This window comes from Calliphora vicina, chromosome 1 (genome assembly GCF_958450345.1).
Source record: "Calliphora vicina chromosome 1, idCalVici1.1, whole genome shotgun sequence".
Taxonomy (NCBI): domain Eukaryota; kingdom Metazoa; phylum Arthropoda; class Insecta; order Diptera; family Calliphoridae; genus Calliphora; species Calliphora vicina.
In genome coordinates, this window is record NC_088780.1 from 72,014,517 (window position 1) to 72,036,105 (window position 21,589).

General features: G+C 31.6%; 1 protein-coding gene across 1 annotated transcript in view; it reads left to right on the top strand.

Annotated features, from left to right (window-relative positions):
- Myo81F (Myosin 81F) overlaps window positions 1-21,589 on the top strand; it is a 708,752-nt gene that overhangs the window by 539,327 nt on the left and 147,836 nt on the right. The window contains exon 9 of the mRNA XM_065514962.1: window positions 13,385-13,798. Coding sequence (XP_065371034.1) covers window positions 13,385-13,798 — 414 coding nt within the window. The remainder of the gene's footprint in view (window positions 1-13,384; window positions 13,799-21,589) is intronic.

Sequence of the window (21,589 nt, forward strand, 5' to 3'; positions counted from 1 at the left end):
AGAATTTTGTACACTACACTTAAAAATATGAATATTTGGGAAAAAAAACCGCATAAATATTTTCCAATAACGCACTTTTTAAATGAAATAAATTTATTTATTGTTAAAAAGTAATTTATTATTATATTTTATATTATTATAATAATTTAGATTAAATTTTCCTTTTTTGAATTTTTGTAGAAATTAAATTACACACATTAAATATTTCAGTGTAAAGCAGGGAAAGGCAAAACATGGGCGCCGCGTTTTTCATTTACTCTTCTCTTACGTACGTGTGCACACGCATTGTAGAGAAATAAACAACTTTTAATCAGTCTAGCTTGAGAACTCAAACAAGCAGGTTGTGTATCGTTTTTTATCGTACAATTTAAGAATCAGCGTTGCCAGTGAAAAAAAATATGTCCCAACATTTAAAGATGTATGATAAACAATATGAGATTTTACATTTTTAATTGGGGAAAAGCGACGAAAGTTTACTGGCAACACGGATTCGTGGTGAGAGCGGAGAGAGTGTATAACAAATACAATCGTAAAATGCAATAGTATAGGTTGCCTTTCCCTGGTGTAAAGTTGATGTAGGTCAGTTTGTATCAGTGATGTTAACTTTTTAATTTCGATTACCGTACAGCCCTAAAAAAATTACCGTTTTTTAGGTAAAATTACCGTATCCAAAGTTTAGTACAAAAATAATAATATTTTCTTATTGAAACAGGTTTATTTTTATAATTCAATATATCGAGGGCCTATATTCAAAACTCTCTATCTTAAAAAACAACTTTTCAGGAAAGCCAAAAAACTGTTTTTTGTCGCGTATTACTTGAGTTATTAAAATTTGGTATGCTAGAGGGTTTTTCTTCTCAAAATATTCAATGTGTATATAAAAATGAAAAGATAGAGGATTTTGCATTTTAATAGAATTAAATTATTTTGATTTCATTTATGCCACCTGTCAGTTTTTAACGTGATTTATTTAGATAACGGCAAATAATACAACATAAGATAAAAAACACTTTAAAAGTAGACACTTTTTAAGCAAACTCCAACTTTAACCATTAATTGTTATGCCATGGAAATTATATTTTCCAAAAACAAAAAAGGTAAAATATTTTCATGGTAATTAATTTTTTTAAATGATTGAAAAATGTAAAATTCATGTTCAGCATTCAAAAATTAGTAAGAACACATGAATTGCAAGAAGAAATTATTCCAAAAAAAATATTTGAAAAGATAGAGACTTTTGCATTCGGAAAAAATTGATTGTATAACATAGAGAAATAACAAAAATGCAAATAAAATAGCAAAAAACAATATGCTTGTAAGAAATTCACATCATAGATGAGGGCTGTTTTACTGAACATTTTACTATCAAAATGTAATTTTCGTGAATATCAAAGATAGTGGGTTTTGAATATAGGACCATATTTGTAAAACAGCAGAATGCCATTTTTATCAACATCATTTATTTGCCTTATAATATATAAGGCAAATAATTCCGTAACTGTACGATCAGTTTTTAATACTAATTTGTATGTTGAAATATCCATACTTGAAAGACTTGCGATTACTTTACCGCGTAGATATATTTGGTCTAGTGGTAGTTGGTTATCATCATCCTCAAAGTTTTATGATTATTTTAATGAGAAATATGTACATTATATGTAGACACATTATGGAAATATAACGTTTAGGATATAATTTTTAAAAATTTAAACTTTTTAAAATTACCGTACAAATGTAGAAATTACCTGCCTACCGTACGGAGGTCTAAATTACCGTACAATACGGTAATTACCGTACGGTTAACATCACTGGTTTGTATAATATAGAGATTACTTACTTGTGACTTGATGAATCTCTTACCTCAAGAGATATTCTTGATTCTCTTACCTCAAGAGATCTTAATTGATGTTGAGCTTCTTTTGTTGTTGTGGTTGGGATGTTTAACCACTTGAGCATTTATGTTGTTTTCCCTTTTTGGAAAACAACAAACAGTTGTGTTTTTCACTTTTTTCTTATTTGTAACTGCTATTTTTTTTTTTTTTATTTTATCTAAATTCTTATGTTCTCACTTCTTTTTTTTTCTTACAAATATGTATGTATGTATGCTTATGTTTGAATATAAAAAACCAATTAGGGAATCCGTGTTGTTAAAAAAAATACAAACAATTAGGGTATCCGTTTTAAATTTTTTTTCTATTTTTAAGGAATGTAAACCGAAGTATATATAGTTTATTGAATTCCGTTTAATATTTATATATATATATATATATATGTACATATAAGTGCATTTATCTTTATTTATTTGCAATATTTGTTAAATAATTTTTTGGGGGAAATTAATTTTATTTGTATGTACATATGTATATGTATAAGAGATTATGTATTCATGTATATAACAAACATTTTTATGTATTTAATTATTTATTTTCAGAACATTTTGTTATATACAATCATACGTATAATTTTAACGGCAACTTTCTTTTTTAGTTTTTTATTTATTTATGTATATAATAACATATTTATGTATTTCTTTGTGTATTTATATGCTTTTGGTATTATTAATTTTATTTGTGTGTACATATATACATATATATATATATATATTAGGGTGGCCCTTAATAAACGAAAGTTGGATTTTGGCCATTCTCACCCTCCAGTTTGGTGAACATTAGCAAAAAAATCATCCTGAAAAAATTTTAGGTAAATCGGTTGGGGTTAAGACGTGCCGCAAGCCCTCTGAAGTTTTGAGATGCATTTACAAGGGGAAAAAATGCATTTTTTTCAGTTTTTGTAAAAATTTTGCCATTAAAAAATTACTTTTGTAATTTAATTTAAAAGAATCGAAATGTGTACGTAATTGTCGTTCTAATGAGACATAAAAAACAGAAATCGGTCAAAAAATGTTAAAGTTATTAAAAATTCGCCAGGCCATTAACGTGTCTCAGGCCACTAGAACATGAAATGTAGGAACAAAATTAACATATTTTGAGAAATATTAAAATAAAAGCTCATTTTTACTTAAAATATGTCCATATTTACTTGTATATGAGTTTTTGTCTTCGTAGGATACCGTTAACCTATTCTTAGGTATGAACAAAAAAATTTAATTTTTTTAACGGCAGTTTCAAAACTCCATTTTCAAATTTTTAAAAATTTTGTTAAACAAATTTCAGAATTTTTTGATCATCTCATTGGGATTTATTAAGAGTATAATAGGGAATTAAATCGTGAAAAAATTATGAAAATATCTCTTATAGTTTTTCCGTACCTGCGATTTAAATTTTGAAATTTTCGAGAAAAACCAATTATTTGGCAATTTTTAGGCCAATGAGCTCTATTTTCTTACTCTTATGAATTTTAAGCAAAACTTAATTAGAATATTATAGTCCAGATAATTCTAAATATACTCTGAAACTTTTACTAAAATCAAAAAACGTTAACCCTTAAATCGTGAAGGTCAAAGGTCAAATTTTTCAATATTTGGAATTTCTCTTGGAAAGATTTTGAAATGTTCGAAATGTTGTATATTTTTGGGCCGATTTTGATGAAATTTAACAAAAATATAACATAAACTCTAGGGTTTATAATAACAGCACAAGAATGGAAATTAACGCTTAATGGCACTTGGGGTTAAAATGACACCAAACTTTTAAAATCATAATTTTTTATGGTTTTAGAAGTTTGGGGTCATTTTAACACCAAGTGCTATATAGGGTTAATTTTAATTTTTCTGCTGCTTTTGTAAATACTAGGCTTTGTGTTATATTTTTGTTAAATTTCATCAAAATCGGCCCAAAAATATACAACATTTCGAACATTTCAAAATCTTTCCAAGAGAAATTCCAAATATTGAAAAATTTGACCTTTGACCTTCACGATTTAAGGGTTAACGTTTTTTGATTTTAGTAAAAGTTTCAGAGTATATTTAGAATTATCTGGACTATAATATTCTAATTAAGTTTTGCTTAAAATTCATAAGAGTAAGAAAATAGAGCTCATTGGCCTAAAAATTGCCAAATAATTGGTTTTTCTCGAAAATTTCAAAATTTAAATCGCAGGTACGGAAAAACTATAAGAGATATTTTCATAATTTTTTCACGATTTAATTCCCTATTATACTCTTAATAAATCCCAATGAGATGATCAAAAAATTCTGAAATTTGTTTAACAAAATTTTTAAAAATTTGAAAATGGAGTTTTGAAACTGCCGTTAAAAAAATAAAATTTTTTTGTTCATACCTAAGAATAGGTTAACGGTATCCTACGAAGACAAAAACTCATATACAAGTAAATATGGACATATTTTAAGTAAAAATGAGCTTTTATTTTAATATTTCTCAAAATATGTTAATTTTGTTCCAACATTTCTTGTTCTAGTGGCCTGAGACACGTTAATGGCCTGGCGAATTTTTAATAACTTTAAAATTTTTTAACCGATTTCTGTTTTTTATGTCTCATTAGAACGACAATTACGTACACATTTCGATTCTTTTAAATTGAATTACAAAAGTAATTTTTTAATGGCAAAATTTTTACAAAAACTGAAAAAAATTAATTTTTTCCCCTTGTAAATGCATCTCAAAACTTCAGAGGGCTTGCGGCACGTCTTAACCCCAACCGATTTACCTAAAATTTTTTCAGGATGATTTTTTTACTAATGTTCACCAAACTGGGGGGTGAGAATGGCCAAAATCCAACTTTCGTTTATTAAGGGCCACCCTAATATATATGTATGATTTGTATTTATAACTTGGTATGTATATAATTATTTATATTTCGAATTTTTTCTTTATATACATTCATACATATATATTTAACGGCACCGTTTTTATTTATTTATTATATGTGTATGTTTTTTATGTATTTGTGTATATAACAAATTTATTTTTTTTTCAGAATTTTATTATATACATATTCATTTTAACGGCACCCTTTTTTACTTTAACTGAACTTTTGTAAAAAAAATTTATTTTTAAATAAAGGTTTTAACGGTGCTTTTTTCACTTTACCGGCACTTTTTTTTTTATATACATAATTTTTATATTTTTTGCTTGTTTTCTTAACCAATATATATGATTTTAACGGCACTTTTGGCCTTTTTTCATCAAAAATTTTTTTTCTTTTCTTTTAAGTGCGCTTTTTTATAATTTCTACATTTATTGGCTTTTCTAACCTTGAAATTTTGTTTCTTCTTTTTCTAAATTTTTAATTTTAAATTTTTATGCAAAAAACTTTTTCTTTTTAAATTTTCCTTAATTTCGTTAAATTCTTTCACTGGTCTAATTTTTGTTAAATTTTTCATTTTTTGTTAACTTTTTTTTTTAAATTTTTCTTGTTCATTTTTTCTCAATTTTTGTTTAATTTTCACTTTTTGTTATTTAATTCTTAAATTTTCACGTTACTAATAATATTATGTTGTTTTTTGGATTTTTTTCTTACATTTATTTAAACTTTATGTATGTATTTTTTCAATTTTCCTTTTTTTTTATTCTTTTATTATCTAAATTTCACATTTCTTTTGATTTTTCACTTTATGTTTTTTTTTATTTTTTAAGTTTCTGTTCGATTTTTTCCACTTATGTATTTTTGTATTGCCGACGGCTTTTTATTTAATTTAAATATATTTTTTTTTCATTTATTTTATATATGTATGTATTTTTTAAATTTTTTGTAACTTTTTGTATTTTTGCATTGCCGGCGGCTTTTTATTTAATTTAACACTTTTACTTTTCTTTTAATTTGGGTTTTTCGTACTTACATTATCGACCTGTTATTTGAACTAATGTAATTGAGCGTGAGAAAATTTTTTTTATTACCTCATAATGTTGATCTAGTTGAGTTATTTTTTTGTTCTTCTTTGTTTGTGTTAGTGCCGACTTCTTTTGAGCTGAGGTGACCAGTTCAATTTTTGCTAAGGACCATGAAATAATTTGCATGGGGAAACAAATTATATTTACATTTTCTCCTTTATTAGGCTGAAGGCTAATGGTCTTTGGGGAGAAAATGAATAATTATATTCACTCATAAGTGAGTATAATTATTGAGATTATGGTAATAAATAAAAGTAAAATTGGATTAATATTTTGGTTGTAATATATACATATATATTGAGACATATATGTATAATTATGTTTGGTACTTTACCTTTTGTTTGTTTGTGGGTTACCAAATTATGAGACCAGATTTTTTCGGTAAACGTTATAAATCAAATTATGTTTATTAACAAAAGGGGATTTAAATGCAACTGATGAGTTCTGTTGCTATGTGAGAAGTGACAAATTATAATTTTGGTTTTAATAAGGAAACCTAATTTTAACTTCCAAAACCCGAAGATGTTTTGGAATTTCTTATGTATAGCTAACCTACCGTTAGCAACTTTAATTTAATTATCTTAATTACTAATATTTTAGTTCATTATTATGTTAAATATTAAGGTAGTACATATTTAACTTTATTTAAAAATGCTAACAATTCAGTAGTATAGTACTTCATTTAATATAAAATTCAATAATATAATTCATCTTAAAATTAACAATATTATGAACAATAAATAATGGTTTAAACCGTAGTCATGGTATCTTTTATAATATGAATTGGGCCCATACCTTGCCCTGAAAAACATCCCCATACCATAATATTGCCACCGCCAAACTTTACAGTCTTATTTGTGTACTTTGGATCTAATCTTCATCTCTTTGGTCGTCTTACAAATGTTCTCCCATCACTTAAATTGTATTTGGATTCATCGGAAAAGAGGACAGTATTCCATTTCTGTATCGACCAGTTTAAATGATCCCTGGCAAATTATAGACGAGCAGAACGGTTCTTTTTAGAAATGAAGGGTTTTTTCACAGGACGATAGCAACCAAGACCAGCCTCATTTGCCCTGCGACTAACTGTTCGGGTACTTATTTCTAATTTTAGGCTATTAACAACCTCTGGAGTAGTTATTTTTGGGAATTTCTTGAACTTTCTCGCTATTAAATTATCTTGTCTAGGAGTAGTCTTACGAGGTCTTCCACCTAAATGTTGAGTTTTTACAGAACCGGTCTCAAGAAATTTCTTTATAATTTTTGAAACAGCTGATTTATTTATTGAATATTTGTCACAGATACTTTTTTGTTTTAAACCAGCTTTAAAATCGTTAATTATTTTATTTTTTAAGTCTTCACAAATCTTAACTTTAGCCATTTTCGTTAACTTTAAAAAAAAGCAATTATGCGAAAAACTTAGAAAAATAAATTGTGAAAAATTACCAAAATTTAAAAATATTATAAAATAAAATAACTGTAAACAGAATGATTTTTACGTCGTTCTTTTAAATATTATTTTCGTTTTACACTTCTTTCTTGCATAAGTTTAAAAGTTTCCATTGTTTTGTCAGTAGTGAAATAGTGAATATTTTTAATTTTGTTCCCTTTTTTCAGAATATAATTAATTATGTTGTTTGTTTTTCAGTTAATTTATATAAATAAAACTATACAAGTAAAATACTAAAAAAAAATTTATTTTAAATTTGGAAAAGTTTCCATTCTTTTTTTCAACCACTGTATGTACAGTAGGTTAGGTTAGGTTTCTTGGGTAGCCACTCTTCAAGCAGCTCACTTGGGTCCATTAAGAAAACTGATACCATTGTGATACCCAAGGGGTAAACGTCTGTGTATTAATTATACGTCCATCGTTTCCAGGCTAAACCAACCAGATTCTCTGATGAAAGAGTAGATTCGTCTAAGACTCAATCCTGATAGCTCATCTAAGCATGATAAGAATGGTAATCCGAGGATGCGTTCCCTCGGGTTTATCAGAGCCGGGCATTGGCAGAATAGGTGGGACACCGTCTCCTCCTCTTCTTCATTGTGACAGGCCCAATCTCCTAGCATGTGTCCCAATTATACAGTGTCCTGTAATGAATGAAACAATTAGCCTTATTTGCTCACGACGAAATTCTATAAGTAGATTCGTCCTGTTGGCATCATATACGGGCCAAGTAGACCTCGTTATAACACAGGAAGACTCATTGGTCCACCTGTTTTGTGCAGATTCATATAGTATCCGCTGAACAGCCATCTTGCAATTAGCAAGGGAAATACCAGAAAATGGATCGATCTCTTCATCATCCATCATCGCCCCCCTATTGGCCAGTTCGTCTGCTATACAATTACCCTGATTTCCATCGTGACCAGGGACCCATATAATCGTTATCCTAGAATGTCTCGCTATCTCATTAAGGGATACCCGGCATTCCTCGGTTAACCTAGATGTCGTGAAGACACCCGCTATTCCGTTAATGGCAGCCCTGCTGTCAGTAAATATACATATATCACCAGATATTCGATAAAACCTCAGCCAGTTGGATGCACGTTTAATGGCCGTAACTTCCGCTTGGAGAGCCGTACAGAAGTTATGTAGCCTGAAGTAGGATTTAATCCCATAGTTATCAATGAAGAAACCACCACCGACCCTGCAGCCCCTTTTTGAGCCATCAGTGTATATCCTTATGACGTTGTCAGGGGGAGAGAGTCCGCGCTGCCATAAATCCCTATTCGGAATCAAAATATGGAACTGCCTATAGAAAAAAGGTTTTGCGATGCAGTAATCGACATTACTATGTATGTGCCCATAATAATTCAGTATCTTAGAGTGCCCATAGTCTTTTCCAGACCACGAACATCCAGCCTTCAGTCTCACAGCAGAGTTGAGAGCCATTTGTATCACCATCAAATCAACTGGTAACCAGTTTAGCATAGTAAAAAGTACCTTACAGGGGGTAGTCCTTATAGCGCCTGTAATCAGTATCGCGATAGTCCTAAGAACTCATTCCACAGCCTTCCGGTGAGTAGCATTATCCAATGCATGCCACCACTCCATAGAACAAGATGGGTTTAACAACTGCTGTGAAGATCCAATTGATATCCTTCGGCATAATACCCCAGTTTGTACCAATTGCCCTTTTACAGGAATAAATGGCCACATATGCCTTGTTAATCCTGTTTTGAATGTTCAAATTCCAGGATAGCCTTTTATCTAGAATAATGCCAAGGTACTTTGCATTATCTCTGATCCCGAGACTGATTCCATTCAGTCTAGGTGGTCTAAAGTCATCGATCTTATACCTCCTAGTGAAGAGAACCAATTCCGTTTTCTGTGGGTTCACACTAAGTCCACTCAAAATACTCCACTCACTCAGTGTACTTAATGCTGATTATAACACACCACCCTGTGGGGTTCCACGATTGGCCACTTTTGAAACACTTGTACCACCTAGGGTAGCACATATGACTCTATAACCGAGTATCGTTCCGACTAACCGGCGAACACCAATATCAATCCCCAGTTCTTCCATCGCAGATAGGATGGCGTCAGGCCTGACATTGTTAAAAGCTCCTTCAATATTAAAGAAGGCAACAAGTGAATACTCCTTATGTGATAGCGCCTCTTCAATGGAGCCAACTAGCGAGTGTAGAGCTGTTTCCACAGATCTGCCCTTAGTGTAGGCATGTTGGGATTTAGAGATGAGTTCATTCGGAATGGTCATTCTCAGGTATACATCAATCACCCTTTCTAGGGTTTTCCGCAAAAAGGATGCGAGACTAATTGGTCTGTAGTCCTTTGGTTTAGTATGAGTCGCCTTACCTCCTTTAGGAATGATGACTACTCTACACCTCGTCCACCATGTAGGGATATAGGTCCATCTAATACACGCTGTGTATATATTAGTGAGCCATGGTACAACTATTTTTTCGTTCTTCTGAAGATCTGCAGGAATAATGCCATCCGGCCCAGGAGATTTAAACGGGTCGAAGCTTTTGATTGCCCACTGGATTCTTTCCTTGTTCATCGGAACAGAGTTATCACACGGAGCGACAGAATCGGTAGACCTAGTCACAGTCGCATCATCGACTGGGAGGCAGCCTGGAAAATGAGTGTCCAGAAGGACCTCAAGTGTTTCCTTACTATTCAGAGTCCATCTACCATACGGTTTCTGGATATAGCTTGGTACAACCGGTGAGGTTGATAAGATTTTACGTAATCGGTTAGTCTCAAAGGATCCTTCCACGCCGCTCCAGGCTTTCCTTTTCGCGTTCCTCATAAGGTTCTTAAAGTGATTCACAGAGGACTTATATGCCTGCCAGTTACCCAGTCTCTTTGCCTCGTTGAACAGTTCACGACACGTCCTTCTGGCGTGTGCAATCTCAGGATTCCACCAGGGAGGTTTATTCCTACCCCTGCGGATGTTCGGCTTGCAGTCCAAATTAGTAGCTGATTGAAACGCTTCTGTAAGTGTCTCAACTGCTACCTCAATATCTTCCCTACTTTCAATGGGGGCGGGTTTGATAACGACCGGGAGAGTATATCACACTGCATCTCCCAATTGGTCTTTCTCCTATTTAGAATGATGTTATCACTCCTATACGTTACACTAATATTGAAATCAAATTGGTGATCAGAAAAAGAGCAGTCTTCAGAGACAGCCCAATTATTAATCATGCTGTGGTGCTCAGCACTCACAAGTGTTAAGTCAAGAACCTCCCTTCTATTCGAAACAATGAAGGTAGGTTCTGAACCTCTATTTACTACTTCCAAACTACTATTAAGTATGAAACTGAAAAGACTCTCACCTCTTGTGTTGGTGTCGCTGCTACCCCATATAATGTGGTGCGAGTTAGCGTCAGCAAAGATGACCAAAGATATCCTGGACTCATTCGCCCTGACAAGATTGTCTTTGACAATCTCGCTAAAGGACTTGGATAGCGACCTTTGTGTCGCTTTGGGCCTTTTAGGTCCCGGTTGCTGGCTCTTGGCCGCTGAATCCTCCTCTAAACGTTGCCGAGCAATATGGGTTTTCGCCCAGGAGAGCGAAGCTTGTTGCTCCTTAGTGAGTTCCTCAGCTTTTTTAGTGCCGAGTGCCTCAATGAAACGATAAGCGGAACGCCTAGTGGTAGCAGCCCTTCTAGCAGGGTTTTTATGCCTGGGATTCGATTCGGAGCCGGAGTTGGCCAGGGGTGATGCGTTTTCAGGACAGGAGGATTCCTTCACTAGACCTGATCGCACAATTGGCATGTGGGAGGCATCTGCAAGGGGCGACTTAGTCGCTTCCCCCTTAGAGGCAACCGAGACAGGGGGTTTAGCCGCCTTGACGACTTGGGCTTTAGCGGCTTTGGAGGTACTAGGAGAGAAATCCAGAGGTATGGGATGGTAGTTCTTAGTATCATGCTCAACGCGTGCCCTTCTGGAATGGGAGACCCTACCAGAGACAGCCAACTCTAGTTAAACTGTCCCCTCCAGCATGGGCAGCACGAATCATCGCACTTAAGCCTCTACATCGCGTCAAGATGACTACCCATCGTATGTACAGTAGCGAGCATAACAAATGCAACGCTATGCAATATGATCTTCAACAGCACTGATTTTGCACAAAAAGATATCCAATTGTCCTCATCTGCTGTTTTTATATTCATATTGATCATAGGCAATAATTGCATGACATTTTGTCCAATATTTTTGTACGTAAGGATAATTATAAAATTTTTAGTAAAAACAGTGGTAAAATTGTGCGAGCAAAAAAATAATGCAACTCTAAGAAAATTGAATTGATTTTTAAAATAAATATTTACTGTTAATACTAATAAATTCAAGGATATGAAATCTACAAAGGATAACAGAATTATCGTATGATGCATTTTCTGTTTAATATGGTGAATTTTTCGAAAACCAAGAAAATTTTAAGTACATATATATATTTATTTCCCCAGCAAAAAACATTCTGAATTTGGAAGCAATAAATATGATTACTGCATTTTCTACTGCTACATTAAGTGCATCCTAAAATTATTGCCTTACAAAAATGATTTTGGAAGGCATATATTAAGCTATTCGTATAGGTGGTGAAGAACTTAGAAAAAATCAGAGCTTCTTGTTAGGCAATCACTGGGTCTGTAAGATTTTATTGCTTCTCAACACCTTTTAAATCTATGTGCACAGTTATTTGCACATATTTAATTCAATGAAATCAGGTTAATTTTAAAGCTGTGAAATATGCTTATTTTGGATTCCTTATGCAGAGCCTCTACGCGAGGAATCCCATATAAATATCATGTAATCTTTCATGCGAAGTGGTAGCAGTATACAAGTGCTCTCTGCCTTACAAAACTTCTTCCGAGGAAGCACAATTTTTTGCTGGGTCTTTACCAATTTAAAATCTTGCGGATATACTCTATGAAAAGGAAATCAAATAATTGTGGTGGTGTGCCTAAAACTGAGTGTATAAGAGCTCAATATCAAAAGGATATGACTAGTTAATGTTAGAAGGGTGCTGAAATTTAAAGCTAAAATAATATTTTCACAATCATATGACATGATGTGGTCTTTAAAAATTACAAATAATGAAATCATATTCAAATATCCATTTATTTTGGTAAGTAAACGAATTCCAAAACAGCGGAATCCTATATTTAGTTTACGTGATTACTAAGTTATCGCAATATTTTACTATTTTAATTTAATATTTAAGTGAATATCTGGGACCAGACGGCCTGAGTAACAGATCGAAACTATCGGACACGAATAAATTAAAATTACGTTAATTGACCTTCCATATCATACGACTGCACCATTTTAAGCATAAAGGACCTGCTTCGAAAAGCATAGGCGCTTAATTTATTTTTATAAATAATATATGGTTTATTGAATTGTTGTCTCCTTATTATATTTGCATCATTAAATTATCGTTGGAGGTTGCAGTAGTCATAAATGTCCACATGTGTTCGTTTGGGTAGCATCAAATATATGATGTCACCTTCCATGGATCAGGTAATACAGCCTTGATTACTTCAATGTCTAACATTTTAGTTTTATTTCAATAAAATCCAATTCAAAACTAGCTATCAAAATTATTTCGACACTCTAATCATAACACAATTCTTAATTATATCTAAATTTTTATAACTGAATAGGAGTACGGCGTTTTTTGGATAAAATGTTTATCCTTTTGAATTTTAATGTCCTTAAATTTGTTTGTATTAATAGTAAATGATGGTAACACAGAAAAAAATATATTTCAATTCAAATATTTATCACATATTGAACTGGTTTCAATTATTTCATAATTGAATCAAGTATTCATGTGCTCAAAAACAAAATTTTCTGATATTTTCTATTGAATTTTGAGTTTTGAATTTGATAATTGAATATGTATATAATTTTCGTTATTGGTTGAACTTTAAATACAAAAATTATTGAATAGATAATTTTCGTAATTGAAAGCACATTTTTGATATTTTTTGTTTTTTCAATTACGAAAATTATCTATTCAATAATTTTCTGTGTATGTACGTAAAATAAGTATTTATTTGATTTAGTCAAAAATATTTTTTATTTATTTCAGACCAGCAATACAACTATCAACTGCCGCCATCAACATTATATGTTCTTGTTTAAGAAGCATTTATTTTTTGATGACTACATAAATATTGATGATCCTGTAGAAAAAGAACTTTTATATCATCAGGTGTTGCACTCTCTTCGAACTGAAAGATTTCCTATATCTGAAATGGAAGCTATTATGCTCACGTCACTTCAGGGACAGCTTGAATTAGGCGATTGTGACGAAGTAGTAAATGACTACAGAGTAATTGCGAGCCATTGTTTGCCTCCAAGATTTGTTCCGAATATACCACATGAAGCCGTTGCAATGCATCACCAAAGTCTTCGTGGAATGTTACCCGCTGAAGCGAAAAAATCGTTTCTGAATTTGATACAAAGTTGGCCACTTCATCGCGCAACAATATTTGATGTGATGGTAATATAGATAATAATTAATATACGAAATCGTCTTTCCTCTTAATATTATAGATATCTACATTAGACCGACTCGTAGAAAAATATCGTTTTTGCTATATATGTATAGTAGAGTGACAGCCAATTTTTTGTTTTTAGATTTCAAAGAGTGCCGGGTGGAATATTGTGACACTAGGTCTAAAAGTTAAGTGCTGAAAATTTGGGCCAAATCGGACAACGATTTCTGGACGCGCATCGAGGTCAAAGTTCAGACATATGCTAAATTTTACTATTTATATGGAATAAATAGGTAAATCTCGTTAACTTTCTTCATTGTTTTCTAGAAATATGTAGATTTATTTATATTAATGAATATTACATTAAAAAAAATTTTTGGAAATTGACCCTGTATCTCCTTTGGGTCAAAATGACCCAAAAACTGTATTATCGCCAAAATTCGGGAAAAATGCAAATTTTTCAGTTTTTGTAAAAATTTTGCTACTAAATAAATACTTTTGCAATTGAATGCTAAAGAATCGAAATGTGTACGTTATTATCGTTGTAATGAGATATAAATGACAAAATTTGGTTAAAAAATGGTAAAGTTATTACAAATTCGCCAGACCATTAACGTGTCTCAGGCCACTTGAACAAGAAATTTAGAAAAAAATTAACATATTTCAAGAAAAATTAAAATAAAAGCTAATTTTTATTTAAAATATATCCGTATTTACTTGTGTATCAGTTTTTGTCTTCGTAGGATACCGTTAACCTATTCGCAGGTATAACCAAAAAAAATATTTTTAAAAATTTTGTTAAACAAATTTCAGAATTTTTCGATCATCACATTGGGATTTATTGAGATCATAATAGGGAATAAAAATATGAAAAAATTATGTCAATACCTGTTACAGTTTTTCCGTATCTGCGATTTAAATTTTGCGATTTTCAAGAAAAACTATTTTTTTGTCCATATTTTGGCGAATGAGCCCAATTTTTTTACTGTTATACATTTTAAGTAAATTCTATTCATAATATTATAACCCTGGTAAATTTAAATATAGTCTGAAAGTGTTACTAAAATCCGATAACGTTAACCTTTAAATCGTAAAGGTCAAAGGTCAAATTTTTCAATATTTTGAATTTCTAATGAAAATATAGCAAAATGTTATATATTTTGGGCCGATTTTAATGAAACTGGAGGAAAATATAACATAAAGTCTAGAATTTAAAATAACAGCACAAAAATGGAAATTAACCCTTAGCCGCACTTGTGGTCCAAATGACACTCAACTTTTAAAATCTCGAAAAACACAGCCATTTTGACCCCAAGTGCTCTTAAAGGTTAAAATCCATTTTTTTGGCCATACCTGCGAATAGGTTAACGGTATCCTACGAAGATAAAAACTCATACACAAGTAAATACGGATATATTTTAAATAAAAATTAGCTTTTATTTTAATTTTTCACGAAATATGTTAATTTTTTTTTCTAAATTTCTTGTTCAAGTTGCCTATGACATGTTAATGGTCTGGCGAATTTGTAATAACTTTACCATTTTTTAACCAAATTTTGTCATTTATATCTCATTACAACGATAATTACGTACACATTTCGATTCTTTAGCATTCAATTGCAAAAGTATTTATTTAGTAGCAAAATTTTTACAAAAACTGAAAAATTTGCAGGGTCAATTTGCTAAAAAAAATTTTAATGTAATATTCATTAATATAAATAAATCTACATATTTCTAGAAAACAATGCAGAAAGTTAACGAGATTTACCTATTTATTCCATATAAATAGTAAAATTTAGCATATATCTGAACTTTGACTAATGCGCGTCCAGAAATCGTTGTCCGATTTGGCTAAAATTTTCAGCACTTAACTTTTGGACCTAGTGTCACAATATTCCACCCTGCACTCTTCAAAATTTTAACAAAAATTTTTTTCCATACAATTGTCACTCTAATGTATAGTCATTTCATCGTATAATTATACCATGAATTGTTTTATTTTTCTCAATATATTTAGGGTATTTAGTACTGTATTCATTCGAGTAATGATCGTTCGATTAATCGAATAATTTCTTACGAATAATTATTTGAACAATTTAAAAATGTCCATTTTCGAATAACGAATAATTCGAACAATTTTATGTAGAATAATCGAATAAAACGAATAAATGTACATTTGACTGTCCCTTAGAATTAAATTTTTTGAAATGTCATTTTAGGTCATTACGAAAGTTTTCAGCGGGTACGAAAACTTTTGTAATGACCTAAAATACCACCAAAAACATTTTTAGCTTGTTCTAAGAAGGGCAACCCGTGGCGACTTTCGATTTAGTTTTGAGGTACATTTACAGTGTTTATACCCTACACCACCATAGTGGGGAGGGTATTATGCGTTTGTGCAGATGTTTGTAACGCCCAAAATTATTAGTCTAACACCCACCTTAAAGCATAGCTGTTAAATAATGATTACTAATCATAATAATTAGTAATTAGATTACTTTTTTTTGAAAGGTGAAGTAATGATTAAATTACGATTATATCCAGATTTGCACGATTACTAATTGATTACGATTACAAATAATCATAATATAATCAAGATTACTTGCAATTACGAGAAAATAATCAAAAAATAATCCGACTATTTTCAAAGATTATTTTAGATTATTTTCCAAAAATTTTGCATATGCAAATGATCAGAAATTTTTAATATATATTCGCGATTAATGAATATTCCTGATATGAGTCTTATATATAATTATGAACCTATAGTCACAAAATCAAGCAGTATGATTTCTGTCTACTTGAAACTAATTTCTGTGGAATTTTTTATTGATATCAATGTTTATATGCTTTAATATATTTCTGGATTGTGGGACTTATTTGGGAGCTATGACCTATTACACAGTGGTTTAGAAACTTTTTTTTTTGGAAATAATTCGGTATCTCGGGAATTATTGGAGATATTATTAGAGGTGTTTTTGAGTTGAATTACATTTGTTCAGCTTCCTAGGGGTAATACGGGCCAGTTTGTGCCCCCTCAAAGTTGGTCACCTCGGGTCTCAAAAAAAATCCCCAAAAATTTATTTTTGGGGATTTATGATCCGAATGAGCTGAAATTTAAAATATAAATAGTCCTTGAGAAGATCTACAAAAATACGCTTACATGTGTAGGTTATCTCCTTCAGTTGAAAAGATATTTAGGTTTATTTATTTTTTTTTTAATTTTGCTCGATTTTTTTTTGTTTTTTAGATATGGCGGCCCTACGGAGGTTCGAATTTGTAACAGTTATCTCGTCCGTATAAAAAGTTACACGCATCCAAAGTTGGAACATGTAAAATGGGCCTTATTTTTTTTCGATTTTTCCTAAAAAAGTCCCTATATATTTTTTGTTTTGTAGAAACAAATTTTCTTTGGGACTATATACAATTTTTATATGTTCCGGAAAGAAAACTTAATGCAAAAGCATGTAAAGTAAAATTGGGCTCACTTAAGCGGACACAGTATCCCCCAGACCTATCCAAACTTGGACAATTTTAAAAAAAATATTTAGGTTTCAGTAAAAAATTCTAAAAAGGTAAAGCACCAATCCTCGAAAAAGTTCCGTATTTGTATAACCCTATATGTTGTTTAAATACTTAGAAAGTTGTTTTACTATCACACGGTAAATAGCGTCACAGTAGGCACTTTTCTAAAAAAAACTTAGTTTTTGGAACACATTTTCCCCGTTTTAGGAATTTCGGTATTTGAAAATAAAAAATGTCAAAAATTATAATGTCATTAATTTAAGGACATTTGGATCTAAATTAGTTCCCAATTTTGTTATGATATCTTTAGAGTAACTTCGGGTAATGTGGACTACCGTTTTGTTTCTTCTAAATTTTGGCCACAATATATATGGATATTAAAAAAGTTGTGAAGCAATATATTAGCTAATATATTCCCTAATTGTTTTTGCAGTTGAAAATTTTTTCCGTCAAAGGATAAAAAAATTATGTGAAAATATTGTAAGGAACCCAAAAACCAGCATTAAAAAAATTGGAGGGTAATATGGACCACTATATGAGGGTAATGTGGACTAGTATTTAATACATAAAATTCATGAACCAGCTAATCATGAATGATTAAAAAATTTAATTTCAATATATTTTTATTAATACAAACTAAAAAGTCGCGTTCTTGGCTTAGATATATTGCTTACAAAGTACATAGTTATTGTCGGGTAATATGGACCAGTAGTACATAATCAATAATTTAAGTGGTCCACATTAAACGAACTTGGGTTACAGTGGTAAAAAAATATTTTTACCTAATAATCTAAATGTGCTTAAATTCTTACCAAATATATGCAAAACTACGTGTCCACTTTAACTATATAAAACAACCAAACATTAAATTCTACAAAGTAACTGTACCAAATTTTGTTTCTTACTTGAGCCGAAAAAAATGTTGAGCACGCGCATTAATTTCAATACAAGAATAAATAGCCAACATATCAATTATTTTTTTAGTTTTTAAGGTAAATGACGTTCAAAAAATTAATTAAGTTCTTTAATTTTATTAAAATATGAATCTACAAGTCCTAAGGTTTTTACCAATTTCAAATACTTATATAAAAAGCATATATCTACTACTCAGAAGCTCCACAAACCTTGCCGCCTTTGAGAAATTTGAACGGTTTTTCATATATTGCATGCAAAATGTGTATACTTACATATTAAATGTAACTAATGAATTCAAACGTATACTGACCTTAAAGAAGAGTTGGTATAATGCATTTTTCGCAGTAAAAACAAATAATATTTATTTTCGTGTATGTTAATCTTCATTTAGATATATATTATTTGAACATTTTTATCCTTATATTGTAGACCATAATATAGTATTTGGGCCAGTGTGTATTCTATGTAAATTGTTTTTGCAGAGTTATAAAATTTATTGAACACGATTTTTATTTTTTTTAAATGTACCTATCATAATTTCTAAAATTTACAGTGAGTAGTAATGGAACCTACTTTTTACCTACAATAAATTAGTTTATTAGGTAGAATAAAGGTTGCATTTATTACATAAACAACAGGTGTGAGGTGTCACAGTGGGCACTTTTAGGTGTTAGGTAGGCTACACATTATGCCCCTACAATTCCCTATTTAGTTATATGGATTTTCTGTTTTACCTGTAGATTTAACATATGAATGAATTATAAATATAGAAGAAAATATTATTATTTATTCTATCTATGTGGATATATTTTAATATATAAATTAATATTTTTAAAATATTCATCATTATTTTTTAACCGTCATGGCTTTAACATTGCAACATAAAGTACTTTGCTGCGTTTTGTGGGAGACTCCGAAAACCTTGAGAGCCGAAAAAATACAAAAGATAATTCAATATGTTGAAATTGAAAACCAATCGAAAATTATTAATACCGAAGTAGATAAAGTAAATAATTTCATCAAATTACGGTAGAAGAACCACACAAACGATTTGGCCCCGTTCAATGTATGAATTGCCAAGAATATGGACACACCAAGGCATATTGCAAATTGCCACCAGTATGTGTCATTTGCGGGGAGTTGCATAACACATCCCAATGTAACAAATCTAAAGATGATCCTAAAATAAAAAAATGCAGCAATTGCGGAGGTAACCACACAGCAAACTACAGGGGTTGTCCTGTCTACTCAATTGTTAAAAAATCACAAAGCCAGAAACCAAAGATTTTCCCCGCTCAGCCACTAAATAACATCAATTTGAACTACCCCCCGTTGCAACAGACATATGACAACAAAGTAACATATGCAAATGTACTTAGAAACAACCAAACTCAGCCGCAAGTCCGTCAACCCCAAAACGAAAATATGAACCCAGAGGTAAGAGAGCAAACGCCAATTTTCAATTTTACCCGACTAGAATCTACAATAGAAACTCTTGTGCAATCGGTAAATAACTTTACAAACTCAATGAGTAACATGATGCAAGAAATGCTTAAGATGCAATCAATGTTATTGCAGGCTGTGCTTAACAGACCATGAACTGCCTAAGAATATGTTTTTGGAATGCAAACGGCATACGCCAACACAAAAACGAACTCGAATATTTTTTAAGAAACCAACAAATTGATGTAATGCTGGTTTCTGAAACTCATTTGACGTCCAGAAGTTCCTTTCGAATAAATGGATATGTAATATATGACACCAAAGATCCCAGAGGTAGAGCATGCGGAGGCTCGGCAATTTTAATAAAAGCTCGAATAAAACACTACTTAATGTGTGATTTTTGCGAAGATTATCTTCAAGCTACTACAATCTGTCTTGAAGTTTTTCATCGAAACTTAGTGATTTCATCGATATACTCACCCCCAAGATTCTCAATTACAGAAAGTCAATATAATAGATTTTTTAAATCACTAGGCCCCCGTTTCCTGGCTGCTGGCGATTATAATGCTAAGCACACATTCTGGGGATCACGACTGATTACCCCTAAAGGTCGTGTTTTGTTCGACTCAATCTCTAAAATGGGTTTGCATGTGCTTTCGAGCGGCCAACCTACTTACTGGCCTACTGACCCACGAAAAATACCGGATGTTATTGATTTTAGCGTGATGAAAAATATCCCTAGAGAAATGATTCAAATTGAATCCTCGCTGGAACTATCTTCAGATCACTCACCCACTATTATTACTTTATTGAGCCCCCTAGAAATTGTATCCCCGACTGGTAATTTAGCGATGGCAGGCACAAGAATAAATTGGCTCAAATATAAAAAATACCTCAGTACACATTGCTCGGAAAACATACCGCTAAGAACACCAGAAAATATCGATCACTCTCTTATCAATTTCGATAAAAATCTCAGAATGGCTGCTCAACATGCTAGCCAAACACCCCGAAAATTCAGATATAATAGAATTAATTCTGCAGATGTCGAACGGCTCTTAAATGAAAAAAGAAGATTTCGAAGAGAGTGGCAATTGCACAGATCCCCCCAACTAAAATCGAAGCTTAAAGATTGTATAAAAAGACTTAAAAAGCTCTTGGAATTTCGAAAAATGGAATCATTGAATAAATATTTAGAAAGCCTGGACGCAACCCCACAATCGGATTACTCATTATGGCGAGCAACAAAAAATCTTAAAAGACCCGTTATATGTAAGTCCCCCTTGCGAAATTCAAGTGGTGGTTGGGCAAGAAATGATACTGAAAAAGGGAATCTGTTTGTTAATCATTTAAAAAAAGTATTTACACCGAACACATCAAACGAAGCAATTGAGTTGCCACCTGTTGCACCCTATTTTGGAGCAGCCGTACCCCTACGTTTTGAGATTCGAGAGATCGAAAATGCTATTGCTGATTTAAATCCCAAGAAAGCGCCTGGTATGGATAAGATCAGCAACAAGATGCTTATGGAGCTACCCCGGATAGCAATAAAAATAATTCTTTTTATTTTTAATGCTATATTACGACTTGAATATTATCCTCCAGAATGGAAGGTTTCACTGGTTACCATGATACCCAAGCCGGGAAAAGATCACACAAAAGTAGAATCATACAGACCCATCAGCCTATTGTCTAATATATCAAAGCTATTTGAGAAGATACTTATGAACAAGTTGTACCCGATGTTAACTGAAAACAATTGTATTCCGAATCATCAATTTGGATTTAGAAGAAAACACAGTACTATCGAACAAACCCATAGACTTGTAAATATGGTGAGAAAAGCGTTTGAAGAAAAGAAATACTGTTCTGCACTCTTCATCGACATCTCTCAAGCGTTTGATAAGGTATGGC